General features: G+C 41.0%; 1 protein-coding gene across 2 annotated transcripts in view; it reads right to left on the reverse strand.

Annotated features, from left to right (window-relative positions):
- The window catches only part of THSD4 (thrombospondin type 1 domain containing 4), a 589,485-nt gene that overhangs the window by 107,459 nt on the left and 455,493 nt on the right, over positions 1-26,533 (reverse strand). For both annotated transcript variants that reach the window (XM_087824677.1, XM_016201249.2), the window contains one exon: positions 19,879-20,083. In XM_087824677.1, the coding sequence (XP_087680803.1) occupies positions 19,879-20,083 (205 nt within the window). The remainder of the gene's footprint in view (positions 1-19,878; positions 20,084-26,533) is intronic.

Consider the following 26,533-nt stretch of genomic DNA (forward strand, 5'->3'; position numbering starts at 1 on the left):
CACTTATCTATTGATGGGCACTCAGGCTGTTTCTAGATCTTAGCTATTGTAAATTGCACTGCTGTGAAAATAGGGGTGCATAAGTTCTTTGTGATGGGTGTATTGAGTTCCTTAGGATATATTCCTAGGAGTGGGATCACTGGTCAAATGGCAGGTCCATTTTTAATCTTTTGAGGAAACTCCATACTGCTTTCCATAGTGGCTGCACCAGTCTGCATTCCCACCAGCAGTGTACTAGGGTGTCCTTTTCTCCACACCCTCACCAGCACTTGTAGTTCCTTGATTTGTTGATGGTAGCCATTCTGTCAGGTGTGAAGTGATATCTCATTTAATTTGCATCTCTCTGATGATTAGGGACATTGAGCATTTTTTCATATTCCTGTTGGCCATCTGTAAGTTCTCTTTGGAGAAGTGTGTATTTAGGTCCTTTGCCCATTTTAAAATTGGATTATTTGTCTTCCTTTTGTTAAGTTGTATAAGTTCCTTAACTATATTTTGTATATTAACCCTTTATCAGATGTGTTGTTGGCAAATATGTTCTCCCATACAGTGGGCTCCCTTTTCGTTTTGTTGGTGGTTTCTTTTGCTGTGCAGAAGCTTTTTATTTTGATGCAGTCCCATTTGTTTATTATCTCCTTAGTTTCCCTTGCCCTAGAAGATGTATCAGCAAACATATTGCTATGAGAGATGCCTGAGATTTTGCTGCCTATGTTTTCTTCTAGGATTTTTATGGTTTAATGTCTTACATTTAAGTCTTTTATCCATTTTGAATTTACTTTTGTGTATGGTGTAAGTTGGTGGTCGTTTCATTTTTTTGCATGGACTTTTCCAGTTTTCCCAGCACCATTTATTGAAAAGACTGTCTTTACTCCATTGTATATTTTTGCCTTCTCTGTAAAATATTAATTGACCATAATGGCATAGGTCAATTTCCGGTTTCTCTGTTCTGTTCCACTGATCTATATGTCTGTTCTTGTGCCAGTACCAGGTTGTTCTGATTACAGTGGTTTTGTAGTATAACTTGATATCTGTTATTGTGATCCCTCCAGCTTTGTTCTTCTTTCTCTAGATTGCCATGGCTATTTGGGGTGTTTTTTGGTTCCATATAAATTTTCGAAGTGTTTGTTCTAGATCTGTGAAATATGTTGTTGGTATTTTAATAGGGATTGCATTGAATTTATAGATTGCTTTGGGTACTATGGACATTTTAATGATTTTAATTCTTCCAATCCATGAACATGGTGTATTTTTCCATTTGTTTATATCTTCCTCTATTTATTTTTCAGTGTCCTGTAGTTTTTTGAGTAAAGGTCTTTTATGTCTTTGCTTAAGTTTATTCCTAGGTATCTTATTTTTTAGTTGCAGTGGTAAATGGGATTGTTTTTTTAGTTTCTCTTTCTGAGAGTTCATTATTGGTGTATAAAAATGCCATTGATTTCTGGGTGTTCATTTTGTATCCTGCTACCTTGCTGAATTCATTTATTAAATCTAGTAGTTTTTTGGTGGAGTTTTTAGGATACTCTATGTACTATATCATGTCATGTGCAAATAATGACAATTTTGTTTCCTCCTTTACAATTTGGATGCCTTTTATGTTTTCTTCTTGTCTGACTGCTGTGGCTAGGACTTCCAGTACTATGTGGAATAATAGTGGTGAAAGTGGACACACCTGTCTTGTTCCTGTTCTTAGGGGAAATGGTTTTAGTTTTTCCCCATTGAGTCTGATGTTGTGCGTAGGTTTGTCATATATGGCCTTTATTATGTTGAGGTATGATCCCTCTATTCCCACTTTGCTGCGAGTTTTTATCAAAAATGGTTGTTGGATTTTGTTGAATGCTTTTTTTCCATCTATTGATATGATAATGTGATTTTTGTCTTTCATTTTATGTGATGTATCATGTTTATTGATTTGCAAATATTATACCAGACTTGTATCCCTGGAATAATCCCACTTGGTCATGGTGTTATCATCTTTTTAATATATTCCTGGATCTGATTTGCTAATATTTTGTTGATGATTTTAGCATCTATGTTCATCAGGGATATTTGCCTGTAACTCTCTTTCTTTGAAATGTCTTTATCTGGCTTTGGAATTAGGCTAATGCTAGCCTCGTAAAAATAGTTTGGAAGTGTTACTTCCTCTTGGATTTTTTGAAATAGTTTGAGGAGGATAGGTGTTAATTCTTCTTTGAATATTAGGTAAAACTCCCCTGTGAAGCCATCCGGGGCAGAGCTTTTGTGTGCTGGGAACCCTTTGATCACTGCCTCAACTTCATCAGCAGTTATTGGCTAATTTAGACTTTCCGAATCTTCCTGATTGAGTTTTGGAAGGCTATATTTTTCTAGGAATTTATCCATTTCATCCAGGTTGTCCAGCTTGGTGGCATATAGATGGTCATAGTATTTTCTTACAATCCTTTGTATTTCTGTTGGGTCAATTGTTATTTCACATCTTTCATTTTTGATTTTGTTTATTTGGGTCCTCTCTGTTTTTTGATGAGTCTGGCTAAAGGTTTATCAATCTTGTTTATCTTTTCAAAGAACCAGCTCTTGGTTTCATTGATCTTTTGTATTGTTTTTTGTTTGTTTTTTTAGTCTCTATGTCATTTATTTCTGCTCTAATCTTTATTATTTCTTTCCTTCTACTTACTCTGGGCTTTTCTTGTTGTTCTCTTTCTAAGTTTTTAAGTTGTAGTGCTTTAGGGTCTATGAGAAGTCTTTTTTGTTTTTTGAGGTATGCTTGTAGTGCTATGAACTCTCCTTTTAGGACTGCTTTCACTGTGTCCCATAGATTTTGGGTGGTTGTGTTTTCATTTTTGTTTCCACGAAGTTTTTTATTTCTTCCTTGATCTTATTGGTAACCTATTCATTGTGTAATAACATGCTATTTAGCATCCATGTGTTTGAATGTTTCTAAGTGTGTTTACTGTTTTTTATTTCTAATTTCATGCCATTGTGATCCTAGAAGATGCTTGATATGATTTCAATCTTCTTGAACTGTAGAGACTTGTTTTGTGTCCTAATATGTGGTCTATCTTTGAGAATGTCCCATGTGCACTTGAGATGAATGCATATTTTGTAGCTTTGGGGTAGAATGTTCTCTAAATGTCAATTAAATCCATGTGATCTAGTGTGTCATTTAGGGTCACCGTTTCCTTGTTGATTTTTTGTCTGGAAGATGTATCAGTGGGGTGTTAAATCCCCTAGTTAGACTGTATTGCTGTCAATCTCTCCCTTAAAGTCCTCTAGAAGTTTTTTTTATAAATTTAGGTGCTCCTATATTGGGTGCATATATGTTTATCAGGGTTATATCCTCTTGTTGGATTGATCACTTTAGTATTATGTAATGACTTTTCTTGTTTCTCATTATGGTCTTCATTTTGAAGTCTATTTTGTGAAATATGAGTATTGCTACCCCAGCTTTTTTTTCATTTCCATTTGCATGGAACTTGTTTTCCATTCCTTCACTGTCATCCCGTGTGTCTTTTGTTTTGAGGTAGGTCTCTTGTAGACAGCATATATTTGGGTCATGTTTCTTATCCATTCAGCCACCCTATATCTTTTTATTGGGGCATTTAATCCATTTACATTTAAGGTTATTATTGAAAGATACTTATCTACTGACATTTTGTTTCTTTATGCTTATGTTTCTCATTCTCTTTATTTCTATTTCTAACTATGGCAGTGCCTTCAACATTTCCTGTAGTGCTGGTTTGTAGTGATAAAGTCTTTTAGCCTCTTTTTGTCTGGGGAGCTCTTTATTTCATCATCTAGCTTGATTGATAATCTTGCTGGATAGAGTAGTTTTGGTTTCATATCCTTCTTTTGCATTACCTTGAATACTTCATGCCGTTCCCTTCTGGCCTGTAGAGTTTCTGATAAGTCAGATGACAGCCTTATGGGGACTCATTTGTAGGTAACAGATTGCTTTCCTCTAGCTTCCTTTAAGATTCTCTCTTTGTCTTAGATTCTTGGCATTTTAATTATGATGTGTCTGGGTGTGGGCCTCTTTGGATTCTTCTTGCTTGGGACTCTCTGTGCCTCCTGAACTTGTGTGACTTTTTCCCTCACCAGGTTAGGGAAGTTTTCTGCCATTATTTAATCAAACAGGTTCTCTAACCCCTGCTTACTTTTCACCTCCTCTGGCACTCCTATAATATGAATATTGTTATATTTCATGCTGTCCCACAGCTCCCTTAGACTGTCCTGTTTTCTAATTGTTTTTTGCTTTTGCATCTCTGATTGATTTTTTTCTACCCTGTCTTCTAATTCACTGATCCGATCCTCAGCTTCCTCTAATCTGCTGTTTATTCCTTCCAATGTATTCTTTATTTCTGCTATGTCATTCTTCATTTCTGACTGGTCATTTTTCATAGTTCTCATATCTTTTTTCATGCTGTTGAGCATCCTTACAATTTGTCATTATTTCTTGAAACAGGTTCTCTATCCCTTGGTCATTTTCTTCACCTTCTTGTACTCCTACGATGCAGATATTGTTATGTTTCATGTTATCCCTTAGCTCCCTTAAACTGTCCTCTTGTTGTTTAATTGTTTTTGCTTTTTGGATCTCTGATTGATTTTTTTCCTACCCTGTCTTCTAATTCTCTGGTCTGATCCTCAGTTTCAATTAATCTGTTTATTTCTTCCAATGAATGTATTCTTTATTTTTGCTATATCATTCTTAAATTCCTTCATAGTTTCCATCTTTTCTCAGCATTCTTACAATTAGCATTCTGAACTCTGTATCTGACAGATTGCTTATCTCCATTTCATTTAGCTCTTCTTCTGGAGAATTCTTTTGTTCTTTCATTTGGGGCTTGTTTTTTTGTCTCCCCAATTTGGCTCTGTGTTTGGGATTGTTTCTATGTATTAGGTAGATCTGCTAGTAATCCCAGTCTTTTTGGAGGGCGTCTGATGCAGGCCAGTGTCAGACGCTGCTTGTGACTGGCCTTGAGTACCCTGTTTGGAGCTATCAACAGTCCACAGCTTGTGGTTCCCTCTGCTGAGGTTCGGTGCATTTGTACAGGACCAAGATGCATACCAAAGTGTGCTTTTCCAAGCCTTCGATCAAGATGCAGATCAGGCAAAGACTCATGCACTCAGAGGTATGCCTCTGCATGCATGCTGATTAATCTGAGTCTCTTAATGAGCCCGACTGTAGTCCACAGCAAGGTGTGAACTCCACAGTGTGTGAGGAGAGGTTTTCCAATGGGAGGGGCAATTTCTTTCCCCCAAGGCAAATGCTGCCTGGCTAGTGAAGGTCTGCCTCAGAAAGATGTCCTCTGCAGTATGGGGAAATAAGTCAGTACAGGAATTCAGATGGCTGCCCTCTGAGCTGTATCCCCAAAGCCAGCACACAACTCTAGTCCACTCTGCCTTCCCTCCACCAGAGCCCAAGGTGAGCGGCTGCACACAAAACTTTGTGCATTGGCCTTTTAAGAGTGTGCCTGGATTACCAGCCACCTCTTCCTGGCAGACAGAACGCCTCCTGCTTTTCAGAGCCAGATGTTATGTGGGCACCTTTCTCAGTTCTGGTGCTCTGGGCTGGGGAGCCCAGCATGGGTTTTAGACCTCAGAGTTCTTACTGAGAACCCCTTACAGCTGAGCTATCCCTCTGGACCTTCAGCTGCTGCCTGTGGGAGCGCAGCCAGTCCTCACATGCCTCCATACTTCCTCCCAGTCTCTATGCGGTCTTTGCTTTAGGTCTTGGTTTATGAGGGTGCTCTCCAGCTAGTCTTCAGTTGATTATACAGGATGGTTTTTCTATATTTTAATTGTAATTCCAGTTTGGTTCTGGGAGAGTGTCAATGTAGCTTCCACTTAATTCACAGCCATCTTGGAATCCTTGCACTCCAAATTAAATGTAAAAATGTTTACTGCCCCCAAATAAGCCAGGTACAAAAGAGTATATGCTGTATTATTCCATTTATGTAAGGTTTAAAAAAACCCAAACAGGCAAAATGAATCTATGGTAACAGTGGTCAAAGCCACAAATACTCTTATTTCTTAAAAAATGGAAAGCAAGATGGAAATTTTAAAACAATAATGTTTAAGTTCCTCTTGAGGGGGTGGTTAGTAACTGAGGAGGGCCTCCAGGAGGGGCTCCTGAAATGCTAATAGAGTTCTATGTCTTGACCAGAGTACTCGCTACATGAGTATGTTCACTTTGTGAAATTCATAAAGCCGTATGATTTTCTACTGAAGACTTATCCTGTTTTTATACTTAATATACATACTTAATATAAAGCTTATTTAACAAATAGATAAATGCTAGGCCAGCTGATGGCTCTGGCCAGAGGTTAGGCTTTCTGCACTTAAATATACATTTCTCTTTCACTTGTGCTTTTAGAAGGGGGGATAAAGCTCTGTGATGAAAAGTTGAACTTATTTACCTGAAGCCAATTAAGCAGGTCACTAGAGACCTTGGGTTGAAATATGTCTTCACCCCTTCCAGGAAGGGTCTGTGTCACAGGGGCTACAGGAGTCCCCATGCTGAGCAGTGCTGAGGGTCTATGCGCTTGATCTCACATTCTCACAGCAGGAATTTCGTTGTTCTGTGGGTCTCTGAGATGCAGATGAATATCTTGAAAATGACTCATCACAGAATGGAAAGTCTGTATTCATATTAAAAGTAGAACATCTAAAAGCCCAATCCTTGTTGCTTGTCCAGACCTTAAATATCAGTGTTAATTAACTTTGGGCTGTATCTATGAACGTCTTGGTGACACCTCAAGCCAGTGAGCTCAGTTAGGGTACACTACATCAACTGGACACAATCCAAGCAACTCTTGAGATCTAGTTCATTGTCAGCTATAAAAGCATGTGCCATAAAACTTTGATTTCACCATTTGCTTGGTATGGTTAGAAAAGGGTCTTTGCTTCTGGAAAGGTATTTATTGTCCAGGCAAAATCTCAAAGCACAAATATGTGGGTCCATAACCACAGAATTCTAGACTAGCCTATATAATAGTAACAACACTAAAAATAGTAATGACACTTAACGCTTGTTGAATAAGGAGTGTACCTTTCCCATACTGACATTTATGTGATCCCTAATTCAAGGAATAGTGTCTGGCTTGGGAAAAGAATCAGGAGATGCCCAAACTTCTAAGAGTGGTTGGTAGATGCTTGGTGAGGCAGCTGAAGAAGAGCTGATAGAGGCAGGCCACAATTAGAAGGAGGGCAGAGGATTATATTCAGAGCTCACTCCTTCAGGGATTTATTAGCAAGAAATAAAGTTTCAGAAGAAGAGCAGAATCTGACTGGAGTTCTGCTTAATGAGAGAAGGGAAAAGGGCGCTCAATTCCTCCCGTGGGAAGGTGGGAGCAGAAGAGAGGAGGGGTACAGTCCTGGAAGGCAGACTTCCCACTGCTGAAGCTCTAAGCCTTGAAAGAAAGTAAGGGACACCCCAAAGATAGCAGTGACCACAGAGCAGTGAAGGGTGGGGACCTCAGCTGCTGGTTAAGAAAGCCTTGAAGTTAGTTTTTCTCAGCTGTCACTTCTCTTTCGTTAAATCAACTATATTTACTAATTGTTGTTTAAAACTTAGATATCTCTTCTTGAGGCTTAACTTGTATTAATTCCCTAATGAGGAAGCTGAGCGATCTAACACATTGCAAAGCCCAACCTTGATTCAAAGAGGGAGGCTTAGAGGCACCTGCAAGTGGGTTAGGAAATGGACGGATCTGGGACAGCATTATGCACACTGACTCACAGACAATGGGTACTGAGCTATTACCCTAATCTGGGGAGGAGACCTGGGAGCGATTAGCAGCCCTGCTGGAGGTGCTGTCTGGAGGTGCTGCCGCCCAGAGTGGGCTGGGAGAGAATGTTACTCTCTCTGCAGGGATGGGGCTGTCAAACGACTTCCATAAAAATCCACCACCCAGCCCACTCAGCAGCTGTTTCCTGCATTTGAAGAAGGCATCCCATTAGGTGTAAAAAAGCAGGTGTGGATGCTTTGCATATGTCAAAGACAGATGATACAATTAAAAGCAAAAACAAATGGCAGCTTCACTATTTCCCACAGAACTAAAGGCAAATCCAAGTACAAACAGGCACACCCAGTCTTATCAGGTGACAAGGTGCTAAGTAAAAAGAAGGTTCTGTTTGACTCAGCCGATCTGAAAGCTTTTCAAGGCAGAGCGACTGACAGTGAAAGTGAAAAGGAAGCCCGTGTAAACAGATTAAGGACATCAGAGCTTTCCTGAATCAGACACCAGGTGGGAAGTATGTAATGCAAAATTAAGTCCAGGAGTGTGAAAACAAACAACAGCAACTTCCCAAATCACAGTAAGAGGGTACTGTCTCCTTGGCAGGGGAGCTTTGTTTGAAGATTTGGTTTTGGACAGGACTCATAGAAGCTTGCTGCTGAACAAAAGGTGAGGACTGAGTTCAAACAGGAAGCCAGTTGCTAGTGATCACCTTCTCTCATGTGATCTGGAAGCTCCAGCCATCGGTCAGAGTCAGGATAGAACTCTGAGGTGTTTGTGGTTTGACTGGCTCCTGGGGCTGCCACTACCTGCAGCAGGTAGCGAGGAGGGTCACAAAGCCCATCTCAGCATCCTGTCCTGATGCTGAAAGCAGACCACTGCTGTGTGCCATATCACCTGCTAAAATATTCTTTTTTTTTTTAAATCCTCACCCAAGGATATTTTTTCCGTTGCTTTTCAGAGAGTGGAAGGGAGAGAGGGAGAGAGAGAGAGAGGAACATCGATGTGAGAGACACAGATCAATTGGTTGCCTCCTGCACATGCCCTGGCCTGGGTCAAGGATCAAGCCTGCAACTGAGGTACGGCCCTTGGCTGAAATTGAACCTGGGACCCTTCAGTCCATGGGCCGACGCTCTAACCACTGAGCCAAACCAGCTACAGCTAAAATATCCTTTTAAAACCAGACTTGACATGTTGGTGAGGATATGGAGAAATTGGAACCTTTGTGCAAGGAAACAGCCACTGTGGAAAAGAGTTTGGCAGTTCCTCAAAAAGTCAAACATAGAATTGCTATATGACCCAGCAATTCCACTCCTAGGTACCCAGAAGAAGTGAAAGTAGGGACTCAAACAGATACCTGTAGAGCAGCATTATCACAACAGCAAAAGGCGGAAACAACCCAACTGTCCATCAATAGATGAACAAACAAAATGTGGTATATACATAAAAAGGAATAAATTTCTGACATATGCTACAACATGGATGAACCTGGAAAACATTATGATAAGTGAAATAATCCAGACACAAAAGAACAAATAATGTATGATTTCACTTGTATGAGGTACTTAGAGTAGGCAAATTCATGAGACAAAAAGTAGAAAAGAGGTTACCAGGGGTTTGGGATAGGGGGAAAAAGTAATTATTGTTTATTAGGTATAGCTTTTGGGATGATGAAAAATTTCTGGAAACAGAGAGTGGCAACAGTTGTACAAAGTCATGAGTGTACTGAATGCCACTGGATTATATACTTAAAATGATTAAAATGATAACTTTAATGTTTTATATATATTTACCACAATTAAAAATAAAGGAGAAAAAACCCACATGATGTTTCATTACTCCAAAGTGTTCTGCTCTTTTTAAGAGCTAGATGTTCTTTTAGATACTAGTTTCAAAAGAACTCTGCTGAGGCAGATGGTGAAAGTCTGGTGACTAAGATTTAACTAAGGCAGCCTAGCCCAAGGATTGGTAACAGGAGGGTGAGCCACATGCTTTTACTCAGGTTTGAAGTCATAGTGGGGGTAGGGCTGGAACAGTGTGAAGGGGACAAAAAGGCCGCAAGGAATTAGGGCATATCTTTCTTCTAATGGTGGGAAGAGGGAGGAGGTTCAGGTTCTCCTCCACTCCCACCCCCAGCCACATTTTATTTGCCAGTGACTAGGGGCATATACGTAGAACGTAGGTCACAGGAAAGACCGCACCTGGATTTGGTTCCTGGCTCAACCACTCACAAACTGTTCACCTCAGCAGGCTCCTCAGCTGTGCTGGGCTCAGTGTCTTCAGCCGTAAATGCAGATGCTGACATCAGGAGCCCTGCCGCTGTCCCACTGCGGGGTGCTGTTATACACCAAGCAGGCACGGCCAGGTTTCCAACGGTCTGTGGGAAACATAGGACTCCAGCGCCACGAGCGAGGCCTCGTGATCAGAGTGTCTGAGCACAGAACCCAAACGGGCTGCACAGCACTGCGTGGCCTCAGGAGAGCCAGGACTGCTTTGATTTCTGTGTCCCCACTTCTGGCACTGCTGCCAGCATACGGAGGGTGCTCGGGAGAAGGAATGTCTAAGGCTGGACAGTTTGTCTTCAAGGAGTGCACAGCCTAACTGGAAAGAGCAGACATCTAAACAGGTAAGTTATAATAAAATATGGTAAGTGCCAAAGTGGAGATATGGTCAAAGTCCTATGGGAATTCGAAGGAAAACTCTTACTCTTTTTGCTTTTTATTTTCTCTTTATTTTTCTGCCATGTATTAAGAAAGAAAGTACGGCCTCTGAGTGCCAGAGAGGCAGGCTATATTCAAGCTGGAAATTCTGTTGCTGGGGCTGCAACCCAGAGGCCCACAGCCAACAGGTTGAGCGAAAAGTTGAAGGTAAACTGAAGGAGGGGGCTTGGATTGGAAACTAAGCATTCAGAGTGAGTTGATACATGCAGACTTAATGGTAGATAAAACAATCATTCCAATAGCACCTTAGAAATTTATTGATATTTTTTAGACACCATTCTGAAATAAGGGGCCCATGAAAGTTTAGCATCAAAAAGGATCTTAGAGCTCATGTAGGCCAGGATTTCTCGTCTTAGCACTATTGACATTTGGGCTGGATAATTTTTTGTTGTGGGGCTGTCCTGGGCACCGTAATATGGTTAGCAGTATCCCTGGCCTTTCTTCACCAGATGTCAGCAGCAACCCCATTCCCAACCCAGTTATAATAATCAAAGATGTCTCCAGACAGTGCCACATGCATGGGAGGGGAAAACAGACCCCCAGTTGACCCCTTGTAATAAGGAAATGGTCTTTTATCCTGAAAAGACACTGGAATCACCTAGGGAGCTTTAAAAAATACTGATATTCAAGCTGTGCCCCAAACCAATTACATCTGCAAGTGCAAGCCAAGCATTGCATATTTCAAATAGGCCTCACACATCATGCCTCCTGTGATTCCGACATGCAGCCAGAGTGAGAACCACTGACCTAGGGAGGGAAGGAAGCTAACAGTCACTGAGTACCTCTAAGATGCTAGGTATTTACACACATATCTCATTTAAAATCAACAGTTCTGTGAAATTACCATTGTTTTCCTATGTTACCTACAAGGAAACTTAATCTCAGAAAAGTTAGGGCACTTGTCCAAGAGCATCCCACACAGACTGATAGCTCTGCAGAGGGCAATTTCAGTGGGAGTGCTGGGCGGCCAGTGGAAGGCAAGGCCAAGAGCCGGAGACTCAACAGGCATGAGAACAGAGAAATGCCACTTAAAGCACTGGGTGCAGTGTGGATCTAGATATGTGACTATAAATTTATACCCTAAAGAAACCATCTTCTGGCAGAGTGAGTCAGCACAGGGGAGGTTCTGAACACACACATCTGCTTTGTTTCTTGCTTTGTTCTGCTGGGAAGAAGGAACTACTCCTAGAGACAGGGCACAGCAGCCATTCTGACACACAACTCTAAGCAACTGAGTTCAATTAGGTAGGCGTTTAATGCCTGAGAAGAAAGGTGTAAAGTTTCACACTTCTACCAGCACAATCCTGGAGGTTTCTGAAGTGGGGTAGAAGAGAAGGCTGCTTTCTATTTCGCCAGCACAAGGAAAACTAGTTTGTTAAGCCATCATTCATAAATACTGGAGCCTTGAGATCAGGTAGAGAAAGTATGTATTAAATACTCATCATGCCAGATGCTTCATGTTTTTATCCTACTGAATCCTTACACCCCTAAAAGACAGTGGATTTGATTCTGCTCTGTCTGCCCATTGCTCACACACACTCGGAGGAGCCCTGTCTGAGAGCAGGCTGCCTGTTGAGTCCACCACCACCAAACCAGTACGACAGGGAATGGTAAAGGGTCATCATGAAGAAGCAGGAGGAAGAGGAGCCATGAACAATGAATGGCAATACATACACATCTCTCAACAATCGAATTTGAAAAACAAAATAAACACACAGAACAGAAACAGACTCATAGATACAGAGGACATTTTGACAGTTGCCAGATTTGGGGGGGAGGGGGTTGGAGGATGGTGGAAAAGGTGGAGGGATTAAAAAGTAGAAATTGGTAGTTACAGGACAGTCATGGGGATGCACAGTACAGTATAGTGAATATAGCAATAACATTCTAATAGCTAGGCGTGGTGCCAGATGGGTACTAGATTTATTGGGATGATCATTTAGTTAGCTATGTAATGTCTAATCACTGGGTGTACACCTGAAACTAATATAATATTGTATGTCAACTGTAATAGAAAAATAAAAAATGATTACAAAAATCACATGTAGTTAACTGTCCTGGTAGGTTTGGGGAACTCTAACAAAATATCAGACTGGGTGGCTTGTAAACAACAGAAATTTATTTCTCACAATTCTGGAGGCCAGGAAGTACAGTAGGTCATCACATAATGTCATTCATTGATAGGTTCTGAGACTTTAAGGGAAACCACATATAATGAAACGAATTTTACCACAGGTTAATTAATACAAACAAAAGTTAAGTTCCTATGGCATCTCATCAACATTATAATGTAGCGACCTTGAACAAAACCTCATTTGAGGACCTGCTGTACAAAATAAAGGTGCCAGCAGATTCTGTATCTGGTGAGAGCCCACTTCCCAGAAGGCTGTCTTCTGTAACCTCACATTGCAGAAGGGTTCAGGGATCTCTCTGGGGCTTCCTTTATGAGGGCACCAATCTCACTCATGAGGGCTCTGCCCTCAGGACCTAATCATTTCCCAAATGCGCCACCTCCTAAAACCACCACCTTGGGGATTAGGATTTCACTATATGAATTGGGAGTGGTGAGAGCATAAACATTCAGTCCATTGCAGTAACTGGAGGAAACCCACTTGTGTACCTATAATAAGTAAATATGCGTTAACTCTAAAAATATAAATTTACAACTAAGGATAATTAGACATTATCAAAACAAGGGCAAGTTCCAATAAAAATTCTTTAAGGCTATTTACAGAAAGCAAATTCCTTACTTTGATAAAAGATATCTATCAGAAACTTCAGCAAACATCTGTTAGAAGCATTCCCATGATCAGGAACAAGATACGGAAGCCCACTATCATTATGGTCATTCCAAAATTTTTTAAGAGATCTGTATCTAAGTACAACAAGACAAGAAAGAGGAGGTAGAATACTGCAGAGGAGGAGTACATTTTTTATTATCTATAGATAATCACGATTTTGCACCTAGAAAATCCATATTAAATAACTGAAAAACTAGTAGAGTTGTTAAAAGAGTCTAGCAAGTATTCCCTACCCCCTCCCGGGACCACATTTTATTTGCCAATGACTATGAGCATATACACAGAACGTAGGTCAGGAGGAAGGACTACGCCTGGGTTTGGTTCGTGACTCAACCAAAAAAAAAATATACATATATATATATACACACACACACACACAAAATAAATTGACTTAACATACAAAATGAATATATGAAATAAACTGACTTAACATACACCAATGTGACTTAATGGAAATATAATGGAAATAAATATCTTATACCATATTAGTAAAAACTATAAAATACCTAGGAATAAACCTAATAAAACATATGCAAAGTCTAGACAAATAAATATTTATTATGAAAGAACATAAAGTGAGAAGATATACTATGCTCCTAAATCAAAAGAGTCAATATTGTGAAAACAGTTTTTTGTTTTCAAATTAATACATACGTTGATTGCAATCTCAATTAAAATCTTAGCAGAAGTTTTATGAATTTTAAAGAGTATGCAGAACAAATGTAAGAAGATTTAGGAAAAAGGTGTCTGGGTAAGAAGTTGCGGAGGGGGAAGAGAGCTGACCTATAAAAGAATAAAACTATAAACCTAGAGTAATGAAAACAATATGGTACTGAAGCAGGAAGAGACAAAACAACCAATGAACCTGAATTGAGAATCCACAAGTATATCTACATATATTTGAATTTAATACATGGTGGAGGTGCCATTTCAAATTAGTGGGGGAAATTTAATAGTGTTGGGACAACTGTCTATCGATTTGGACAAAAAAAGTTAGATTCCCTACCTCATACCATACACAAAAACTAATTCCAGATGGATTAAATATTTAAATATAAAAAAGATGATTATAAAAGTCATAGAAGAAAATATTAGAGGATAATTTTATAATGTTGAAGGTGGGCTGCCTCTTCCTAAGTAAGACAAAAGTAAAAAAAAAAAAAGACAGATTTGGCTAAAAAAAGAGTAAAAATTTTCTGTATATAGTAATAGACATCATAAAGAGAGGGGAAACAAAATAAAGACTAATATACACAAAGCAGAAAATGGTTATTATTCTTAATACATACGAGTTCTTAGAATCAGTGAGAAAACTACAAACAATTTAAAAATAGCAAATTCATATAGGAGTACAAATAATGGTAAAAATTAGTGGTCAGGAAAGTGTAAGTAAAAAAATATACTAAAAATGAAGTACATTCATAATATTTAGTGTTGGTAAGGGTGTGGCAAAGGGTTCTTTCATGTACTCTTGGTGGGGGCACAAATTGCTGCTACTACTTTGGAGAGGAATTTTGCTTTACCATTCAGATTTTTAAGTGTTCATGCCATTTGACCTGCAAGTTCTGTTTCTAGGAGTCTATCCTACAGAAATATTTATGTATGTATGAAAGGATATATGCATTTCAATATTCATGGAAGCACTACTTGTTAGAGAACATTTAAATTTCCTTCTCTAGAAACACTGTTTCCAGTTATTTATCTTGGGTTTTCTCTTTCACGCTACAGGCTTTAAAAAATTGTTTTGTGATTCTTGGTTGTCCATTCATGTTATTTTCAGCTATCCATTGGTATTTTAGACAAAGCAATGGGACGGCTGCCTGCGAACTTTGTACACGTTGGCAGGGCCTGTCATAGGCCAAGTTCTAGTGTGAGAGAGAGGGGTGCCCGTCACTAAGCTCCTCCTTCTGCCAATTCAGAGTGAAGACAGGTCTTGGAGCACCAATGCCCTCACCCATGCCTTAGTTCCCTTCGGCTTTTGGAAAAGGAGGTAGCTGCCAGCGTTCTGAATGCGTGTGCAGGGATGCCTGTTCACATACAAGTTTTTTCACTACTCCCCCATTTTTCCCCATCCCACTGTCCATTTTGCTTGCTGTCCCCCAGACTCAGAGCCCCTTAGCCTCTGCATGCAGCTGGCCCCTCCTCTTCACAGTCCCCCTGCTCAGTTAGTGAACATTCTTCCAGAAATCTGTTTAAATTATTTAACAGATGCCCCCTCCTGTTTTCTTGGTGGTTGTAGGTTATATCTTTTCTTATTCCCTTAGTATCATTTTGATGAATCTTAGGAGGAAGGAAAGAAAAACTCATGTACTCTGTCTGCCATCTTGAACCAAAAATCTAAAAGGTATTATCTGTAGTATTAGAAAACTGAAGATAACCTAAATATCCGTCAATAGGGAAATACTTAAATGGTGTTATACCTATTGTATGGAATATTCTACACTAAAAAAATAATGAATGAGCTTTATATGTATTCATATGAAAGGATATCATGATATAATATTAATAGAAGCAAATTGCAAAAAGTGTGCAGTAATATCAATTTTAGGATATATATTTATTTGCACTTTCCCAAAGGACTGGGTGATGCCCACTGAGCTGTTAAGAGTGGCTATTTATCTCTGTCTTTCCACTTGAAAGCAGTGGATCAGTTATGGGGTTGGCATGAAGGAGGAATTTCATCTTTTTGCTCTGTATCATCTGTACTGTTCAAAATTTTTACAATGCATATGAAAAAATCTTTGGGGTTGTCATACAAATACAAGACATCATTTTAAAGTTCTCCAGTCTTTTGCATATAGAAAGCTGCTCAACTAATAAATTAAATAAAAGTTTGCAAATTATAGATGATCCATGATACTTGATATTTAAAATGTGGATCATTATTATTATTGTTTAAAATGTTTATGAAAACATACTTAAAAGTAAAGATATTGCCAGTTTATTTTTAAAAGCTCACAGACCTTTAAAAAAATCCTTTCAAAATCTAAGGCTCTGTGACAGTGTAACATGTTGGCAGGTAGAACGTGTCCTGTAGAACCAAGTTTTGTTTGGTATGCTTTTATGTCTGATTTCTTAACTGTTACAGAATGACATTAGGAAACTGAGCAGGCTGAACTATGCCAAACTCTGATATTTCAGCTAAAACAATTTTACATCTGATTAAGGAAGAGGCAAATAATATAAAATGTCAATCATTTTAGTAAAATTAGATTTAATTTTTTATTTCCAAAAAGAAGGGTTCTGAGTAACTCATGTGCAAAAGGAAAATACATAGCCTACCACAGATATAGGGGTTCCAAAGTCTTTTCTATTAAAAAAACAACAACTAGGAATCTATAAACCACCTACTAGTCTCTATTTTAGAGCATGTAAACAAATTCAAATTAACCACTCCACTGAGAAGTGGAGCTCAATTCTGTAGAATTTCATTGGTTTTAACCTAAAATGAGACAAACATCCTATCTCCTGAAATCTGTGCACTATTCAACGTCATGGTTTCTCCAGCTTTGCCCAGAGAGACGTGAAGTGATGCTGGCCTGTCCGCCCAGCTCCGCGTGGCTCAGTCCCTCTATGAATTATGAAAGGGCCAGGGCTAGAGCTCAGGCCTTCAGAACCCGAGTCCAGCAGGTCCAGTTATTGATGGCCAAACCAAAATAAACCATAAACTTACTACTTACATATTAGCCAAAGTTTTGGGTATACATGCCTCCTCCTTCTACATAGTTTTTGATTTTTAAATTTCCACTTTCATAGCCTAACTCTATAATTGCATCCTTAGTAACTAACACACCAAATCTCTTTTTGAAGCAAGCAAAGTAAAGAACGTCCCGTTTTAAAAGTCAGAAGACCATGCAAATAAAAATGCTTGGAGACAAAGTGCTATGTAATCATATAGCATGACTACTGTGATTAACTGAGTGAGTGGCCTAGGGTCATTTAAATATTGAGGGTTTTAAAAAACCTTTTCAAATTAAGTGATTAAAGCATCTTCTACTTTTTATCTCTATCAAGTTCAGAGAGTCAGACATTAAAAAATAGGAAGTGTTTCACAAGGAAAGTTTGGTTTGCGTTGCAAATAACTAAAGGTAATTCTGGAAAACAATAGGGCAACTGAAAAAAAATTTAATTTGTACATTTTTCAAAAGCAATGATACGAATCTGAACTATTCATTTCCTCTATATTACCTATTCTGCAGAACAAATGCATGCAAACAGCCAAATTAATTACGTGAACCAAGTTAAACTTTTATACAAAATACAGTTTACATAGCCAACAAGGTAAGAAAACCAAAACTTTCATCATTACCTGGAAAATTGTGGAGAAACTCACCACATATGTCTTTGAAAAATGTTTCAACATTTGGAAATGTGTAATGCAAAAAATAGTCACTGGACAGTTCAAAAATAGCTAGACAGACCTGTGCTCTAATGGCTTATACACATGAAAGTAAGCAATCCCATGCAATTTTAACTTTTAAAATATACAGACTTCACAGAACAGAAGATTTAGCAGGATAAGTCGGGTAGGTAAAGAGAACACTTGTGATGAGAAAAAGATCATCCCAACCACTGTGCACTTTCAAAGGGTGAATTTTATGGGATGTGAATTATATCTCAGTTTAAAAAAAGAATTTAAAAGAAAAGGGCATCCCCAGTGATGTTTAAGTTTTATAGCCAGAATCTCCTGGTTATCACCTCTGGAACCTCCTCCACCGTAGCCTGCTCTTCTGTTTCCACTCTTCCTCCTTTGCCCACGTGGCATCATGTAATATTGCCACAGACTGAATTTCTCATGCACCCCACTGATGGCAGGCATAGGAAGTTTAACCCAACTTTCTGAATCACCCTCTCATTGACTTTGGGCACTTCCACTCTCCTCTGTCTCCTCTTCATCTTTTTTAAGGGGACCTGGAATTTTGATTCCACCAAGCTTTGACTATTGACAAGCTCTCTGAGACAAAAAGAAAGCAATGAATATATGTTCATTGCTATAAATTCCAGCAGCTCTGCTGGGTCCTGACTATCTGTTATCCTTCTCATGAAGACTTCTAAGGTCAGGATTCTTATTTCCTATGCTACGTGGAAATGCTGAGCAGTTTTGTTCAGACGGCCAGTGTTCACTCACCCAGGACATGGATCTTGCGTTCAGAGGGCACAACTTTAAAAACTGATTTCTGAATAGGACTAATTCAAGCCAGGGAAAACTTACTAAACAACACAAAGCTCTAAGAAGTGGCACTGTTTCCTGGTGTATTTGAACACAATCACACTTCAAATAACCCACTGAAGAATACTTCCCACTCTAGAAGACACGACATTTATGGAGAATGTGGTCTCTTAATAATACAAAAGAAAGGAGGAAACACACAAAGACTATTTTTTATAACTTTAGATAACACATCAACCGTTTACTGGGAACCTAGGCTTATTGGCACTTTGATGGCTCCAGGGTTTGCCAGAGCAAATGTAAAGCTTTCCACTTTGATTGGGTTTGTCTCAGAGTTCTGTCTGCCATCCCTCCCTCCTCCCATCAATATAACTAAGAGGCTAATTTGGGTTGCTTTTGACGGGGCAGAGAAGGAAGAGCTCAATACTCGATGTTTACAAAATTAATGATTTCTCAACTGCTGCAGCCTTTGACCACTGTGTGGCTGATGGCAGACCAGAAAAATTAGGTTCTGAGAACTGCTCCCGGGCATTATCCCTCAATATGCTACCAGGCTTGGAAAAGACAGCCTGGGTCCAAATCCCAGCCCCACCTCTTCCTTACTGCTCGACCTTGACAAGTTATATTATCTCCCTGTGCCTGTTTCCTTATGTATAAAATGGGGATGGAACAGCTCCTGTCCCCGAGGGCTGTTGAGTGCTTAGCGATCTAGCAGGGGAAGCAGGAAGAACAGTGCCTGGCATGGCTGTGCTATTTAAGTTCCTGTTAAATAAATAATTCAAAACTAAAAATGACTATTGTTTGCTAAAAGTCTTTAAGAAATTGCTTTCCTTATAGTATTTTGTTAGCCAACTTGTATATGCTTACTTAAATTAGAAATTGGTGAAAATTAACTTGTAAGACCTCAGAAAGCAACAAAGATTTCCTTTTGTGGGAAAATGGGTTAAAAATGGCCTGATTATTGATGATACTGCCCCAAATGATTGCTGAGCAGCTCTGCAGCTGTTCAGAAGATACACACATACTGTTGCCCCAGGCAGATGAGGCAGAAAGAAGAGAAACATGGCTTTTGCTTTAGACCCCAGGCAGTGAAGGTCTAGTCAGGATCGTCACCTGCCCCGGCCACTTCAAACTCCAACGCAATAAAGGCTGGCAGGTCTCTGGGCTTTTCAAAGAGCCTCCCCACCTCAGAGACACAATTTAGCCCAATATTGAATTCATAACCATGTTTCTCTTACAAAGAACACACGATGGTTTACTTGTGTAAATATTAAGCATTTCCTTTCAATTAGGACTTTTTAAACTTTCTCCACCCGAGCTGCTCACTCAAGGGGAAGGTGGTGCTTTGTCATTCCCAGTGACGCCTTCTACATGTCTGAGGACTTCTGGACACTGCTGGGCTCACCTCACGATCCTGGAGGGAATACACCACCCGGAGTGACAGATGGTTTCCTCTGGAAAAAGACCAAGCTTACCCAAATAGTTGTTGCTCTTGTGCATCTCGGTGATGTTGATTTTTGTGGCTCCTTGGGGAATCTCAACAACGCGGTGGTAGCCCAGGCTGGTGAGGGCGTGCTTAAACACGCCCGACACAACCTGACAGCCTGTGTTATCGCCTCCGCACACCCCGCATTTGTCCACCACTTTGTCGGAGCCTAGGTAGTCGTCACAGCCGATGCTCTGCAAAGAGGTGGAAAACAGAAGACTCTTGTAGCATCTATCAGGGGCATCTGGGGAAGAGGGGGAGGGGGCTAAAGATCTAGTGGTGGGATTCGAACTGACCGTCCTGCCCCATTCAGTTCCTGCAGATGAGCAAGTTCATGCCTCCCTTCACTCAACAGATACTCATGGAGCACCTACTCTGGGCAAGGACCTTCTCTTCTAGGTGTGTGTGAAATGTACATTCTAGGGGCTGGGTGGGGACACAGACAGTAAGCAGGACAAGTAAATAAAACAGTGCATTTGGTGAGGTAAATGACCAGTAGAAAAATAATGCAGGAAAATGGGGTACAGAGAGTGTGGGGAAAAGAACACTTATCACATAGGCTGGACAGTGAAGTTGTCCCCCAAATCCATTCCCCTGCTGGACTCTGAGAGAGGAGAGGCAGGGCCGTGCTGGTACTTTTATATAAACAAGTTCTTTGGCACCATAACACTGGGGCCTGTCTCCAAGTCTTCTGTTCTAAATAACTTGATGATACAAACACTTAGCAAAAGTCCTGTTTTCAGGCCCATTTTCTTAGGAAATTAAATCAAATTTGTTGAGATCTGGGTTCCCACTGGTCACGGTGGCTCTGAGGAGCTGGGCAGCAGGACCTGTGCTTGGCTCCCCGAAAGCACTTTCCCAGGGCAGAGGATGCAGGGGAGCAGGGGCCAGACACATCAGCAACATGGATGATACACGTCTAAATCAGGGGTGTACAAAGATAGTTTTGGCAGTCTCATCAGTGTTAAATGAATTCTGATTTTCCTGCATCTCCTCCCCGAAAGAATCTCCCATTTCTCATTCCAAGGTATTTTTGCTTTATCTTCCCCCCTCCCCATTCATGTTTCTGTTGGGGCAATTTTATTTTGCATAAAAAAGTTAAACTTGGATCAGAATAGAACAATGTGCAAGGAATCCTTGTCCATTCCTGGAGCTGATGCCAGAGAGCTCACAACGTGCTCCTGAACCCAAAATAGGGACACGTGGTCTGAGCAAAGAATTCCATCACATCTTTTCAGGCAGACAGAGTGGTGGACTGTAGTGTGGACAATGAAATACTGGATGACAGAATTATTCCACTGAGGTATGGGAATAGGGAATGGTACTTGAAATCAGAATGGAATTCTAAAACTTGAGACACATGTTTGCTGAAGATAGGCTTGTGTTAGTTTTTGAATTCTAACTATCAGACCTCATCTCAGGGGCAAAGTGGTCAGCAAACCATTAAAAGTCCACTTCTGATCTTGTTAAACAACCCTGGGTCTGTGCATGTGGGCCCTGCAGGTCAAATCGTACAGTCAGAGTCAAGTCAGAAGTGCTCATTCTTTCCCTCCAAGCTCACGCTGACACCGTTCTGCAGGCACTACAGGTCTGCACTCTCACTGCTGCATTCTTGAGAGCACTTTGTCCATCAACAATGATTGGTCTCTCTTCACAAATAGCTTGTCTGCAAAACATTATTTCTGACAATAACAGAACATCATTTCAATATGTTCACCCCCATCCAATTAGCCTTTCAAAATGCCATGTTTTCTCAAATATTTTTTGCTCCTGCTCCATGCATATTTTAGTGGAAAAATTTTAAAAATGTTTTCCACGCATGATTTCCACCTCCTCAACTCCTCGGTTTTCCTTTGCTTTGCAATAAAAAAGTGCCATCACCAAAAGAGATTTCAGAAAGTAGATCCCATGTTGCCAAACTAAGATCCTAAAAGAATTAAGGAGATGCCTCTGACTGTCATTGATGGGGAAGAGGAACAGGAAAGCTGGTCAGCACTCCCTCCCTTCCTGTCTAGCAATATCTCACCTCCTACTTTCCCCTCCAAGGGTCCAGTCGTGCTTCCCCTGGACTTAACTGCCCCAGACTGAGCTCATTCTCATGGGGCATCCCAGGTAAAGGAGCAATGTGCATGAAGGGACTGAGATAAGAAGTAGGAGAGCATGTTCATAGACTGACATGCTGAAGTGTAGGGCTGACAGGAGGGATGAAATGAGGCTGCAGCATTCAGCTGAAGTTGTCAAGAATCTTATTTGCCAGGGTGAAGTATTAGAATTTTGCCTGGTGGGATCCGCAGTCACTGGATGTCTGAAGAAGGGGAGAGCAATGCTCAGATTCGTTTTCAGATGATAACTTGGGCTGTAGTGTGGGTGCGTCCTCAAGTGGGGAGAACAGGCAGTCTAGTGAGTCTCTCTCTTGTAAACAGAGGGTAGGGTTGGCTCAAGAGTGAATGAGAGCTGCCGAGGATGGGACAGACATTGCATCAATCCTCAGCCCCCAGCCCAGTTAGAATAGGATTATCACAAGGAAATTCCGTGGCCATGGGTTGCTTCAGATGACCACAGACAGACAAAATGTCATTTTATCTCGTGAATCAGATACTCTATTAAAATGCTCTGCACAGTGTGATGGATGCCTACCTCTCCCCGCCCCCCAGCCAGACTTCCTTCAAAGCAAGACCACTCTGGATGTATCTTGGCACTGGGAGGGAGGGTGGAAGTTCTTCCTAGCAGATGTCCAGTAGCCTGGAGGTTGGCTTCAGTGAAGTGCATGGCCATACAAGCAATGCCAAGAACTAAAAGGGTGACATCCTGTCTCCTCAGGGCCCGGCTCTGGACTCTGAATGTGCAGGGTTCACTCCTCAAGAGTGAAATCAGAACTAGGTGTGTGCAAACCTTCCTTGGGGTGACAAGAGCACCCTTCCAGTGTTCCATGGAGTTGCCAAATGCTCCACAGGCACCTCACAAAGCAGGTGGGACAACCCCACAAGGAGAACTGGGCAGACAATATGCATTCAACATCTTTATTTTTAGGCAGTTATATACCTCACAACTGCCCCTTCTCCAGCGCAGGGCTTGTGTGAGGATCAGATGATATAATGAGGGACAATTTGGACTGGGTGTCCAGGTATGGCATGGCTAAAGAAGTGACCTATGGGCCAGGACCTGAGCGACAGGAAGGACCAGCCATGGGAGGATTTAAACATGCAAACATGCATTTTTCTCTATGTCATGCTGGGCCAGGATCAACTGTCTTTTAGAAAGTTGTTCATTAACAATGAGGTACATAAAGTCTAGAGGACGTTGCAACATCCCAGCCTGAACTAGGGGAATAGTGAGTAGTGAAGAAGATTTGAGAGACACTTAGGAAGCAAAACGGACCGGCCTTTGTGACTGCTCGGTTGGAGAAGGAGTTTGAATCCTTTTCAGCATCAGCATCAGCGTATTCATAACTACAGTCCTCTGAACATGTATTTTTCTCATTTAATCTTAAAGGCAATCTGAGATATTTCTAAACATTGTAGGAAAGTAAGACTTAGGAAAAAAGTTAGGTAATTGGCCCAAGACCATGCTGCTAACAGGAGCTGGAGCTGGGCCCTGGCCAGTGCGGCTCAGTTGGCCGAGTGTTGTCTCATGTTCCAAGAGGTCGCAGGTTCGATTCCCAGTCAGGGCACATGCCAGGGTTGCGGGCTTATCCCTAGTAGGCCGCGTGTAGGAGGCAGCTGATCGATGTTGTTCTCTCTCCCTTTCTTTTTCCCTAAAAATCAATCAAAATATATTAAAAAAAAAAAAAAAAGCTGCAGCTGGGATTTGAATCATAACCCCATGCTTTTAACTATTACGCAAAAATCCTCCCAGCTCCCTGCCCTGCCCCAAGGATCAGAGGCTGGGCTGTGGGTTCCAGCTTTGCTGAGGGAGTGGACGGTAGCACTGACCTAAGTCAGAGGAAGAAGTTCAGCACTGTTACCATAGTCTTGGTCAGAGCTTGGCCCAGAAGGGACTCTGGCATTGTCCTCTTCCAATATAAGGAAGCACCAACTACATACGTACCTCTCCCACCGGGGCTGTTTTAACCCTATACTTTACACACAGTAAGTGATTAAATATTTTTAGCTCATCTTCCTATTACATTAATTTTTACTGTTATAACTTTTTATTTTGAAGTAGTTTAAGACTCACAAGAAGTTGCAAAAATAGTACAGAGTTTCAGTGTCCCTTTACCCAGGCTTCCCAAGGACAGTACCTCATGTAAGTACAGCACAGGGTCAGAACCACATATATACCATCAGCACCATACATTAACTCAAGAGTAAGCCTTGCTTTGATTTTACCACTTTGTTTTGGTGTGTGGTTCTATAAAATTTTATTGCATGTCTAGATTAATGTACTATGCTTCTTTACAGCAGCTGGTATTCTCCAGAACACGGCCGTGTAATTGATAAGTGGAACTGACGTCCGTTAGCAGGAACAGCAGTTGGCAGGATGAAAAGGAGGTTGGGCTGGGCCTCAGGAAACCTGGGGTTTTGCCCTGGCTCGGTCCCTGACTGGCTGTGGGATGCCGATGGGTCACTTCTCTGTAGGGTTGGCACTGAAAACATTTCCACTACATCAGATCTTTGAGGGACACTGCCCAGAAATGAATCTGATCTGAATTTTGGTTTGTATCTCAGGAGACTGGTCAGTTGGTTTCTCATGGGGATGACCTAACAGTGCTGGCCTATGTCTCCAAACTCTCTCAGAGGCACCACCAAAGAGCCGTTGGTGGGCGCTTAAGGCGGCACTAGCGTCTGCTAGGCCCGGGTCATGGGCTGGCTCTGCCACTGGGGGCGCGGGACCTTTGGACACGTTCGCTAGGCATTCTGAGCCTCAGCTGTTCACCTGTGGCTGGGGATGGTGCAGTATCTACCCCAGAGCACTGTTGGGAGGATCAGATGAGGTAAACACGGAAGGCACTCCGCAGAATGCTATTAATAGGGCAGCTTCTTAAAAAACACTTTTTATTTTTATCATTGTCTTCATATATTAGTTTTATCTGGAATCTATCTACTTTTAAGTAAGTCCCATCATCATGTAACCACTTGGACCATATTTCTATAACACTTTATTATTTTTTAGTCACAGATAATCTCTTCTTCATTTGGAGAAATGTAGAAAAGTCTAAAGAGCTAAGAAAATGCCAAGGTTCACCATAAGGGTCAGACACCCTACACAGCCCTTCACTCTTACTGCTCCAACAGCACCTAGTGAAAAAGATAGAACGAACATTTGCTACCTGTATTTATGTACTTATTTTGCTCACCATGCACTTCAGTTCAAAAGAGATATTTCTTGCTGTTACAAAGGTGACTGGACAACTATCAGATATCTTTAGTATTCTTCCAGTGATTTTTGCAGCATGTTGTAGGAAAATTTTACACATTGCAAGGCATCACAGAAGAAATTGCTCAAGAATTGCCCCCAATTGTGTGCCAAAATGAACCTAAATGAAATTTCCTGAGGGAAATGCACAATCTGATGACATATCTGGTGGTGAATTTCACAGGGAGGGGCCTCTGTGCATCCTGGCAGGTAGGCCAGTACCAGGCATGCAGAGCATGGAGCTTCTGATTCTCTAATGAGAAGCAGGTGTTTCTGCGTGTCCTCAATAAACACAGTCTCAGCTGGTGGGCTAGATGATACTAGCAGGTAAAGCAATGTGCCTTTATCACCAGTCTGTCATATAGTATGGGGGAGAACATTATTATCAAAATGATTAGTGGCTAACATCAAATTTACAGTGGGCTAATTCGTGGACATACATATGGATGCCAAAATTTTTATTCATGACATTCTGTTGAAAGAAATCCTTTGCATATGATAAATATCTCCCCCTTATTACTGTTCAGAATGTAGATCAATACCACCTTCCTGGAACGCAATTTAGCAATACATACTGTTTGACCCAGTAATTCTTCTTCCAGGAATTTATCTAAGGAAATTATAAAAAATGAGGCCAACAAGTTTTGTATGAAGGAACTTCTCAAAGTATTATTGTTAATAAAGAAATTGGAAACATCTTAAACTTCCTACATAGGGAAACAGTTAAACAATACATAGAACTTCTCTGGGAAAAACTGGATGGGCCTTTTTCCACTTGTTATTCTCATTAAAATCTTATAGTGCTTGCGCTGGCACGACTGACCTTCAGTGTTCCCTGAGGCAGCCCTGCTATATGCCAATACGGTGTGGGCCAGGGAGACTAAAGGTGAAGCAGACCTGGTTCCAACGTAGGGTCTAAATCAGGGGCTGGCAAACTACAACCCACAGGCCAAATCTGGCCCACTACCTGTTTCTGTAAATAAAGATTTACTTATTGTTTAGGGCTGCTTTTGTGTTGCCACACAGGGTTGAACAGTTGTGGCAGAGATAGTATGGCCCACAAAGACTAAAACATTTATGACCTAGCCCTTTACAGTAACAAAATGCCAGCCCTGGCCTAAGCTGACAGGCAGACCCAATCCATCATTCAGCATGGCAGGGAAGTGTGGGGGGGTGCAGAGCCTGGGCGGCCAGGTGAGGCTCAGGTCCACGACACTTCTGAATTTGCCCCTGCTCGTCCTCATCCCGAATCACAGACGCCCCCTTGATTTGCCCCAAAGTGCCTCAAC

The sequence above is a fragment of the Miniopterus natalensis genome, chromosome 1, assembly GCF_054644295.1.
Source record: "Miniopterus natalensis isolate mMinNat1 chromosome 1, mMinNat1.hap1, whole genome shotgun sequence".
NCBI lineage: Eukaryota > Metazoa > Chordata > Mammalia > Chiroptera > Miniopteridae > Miniopterus > Miniopterus natalensis.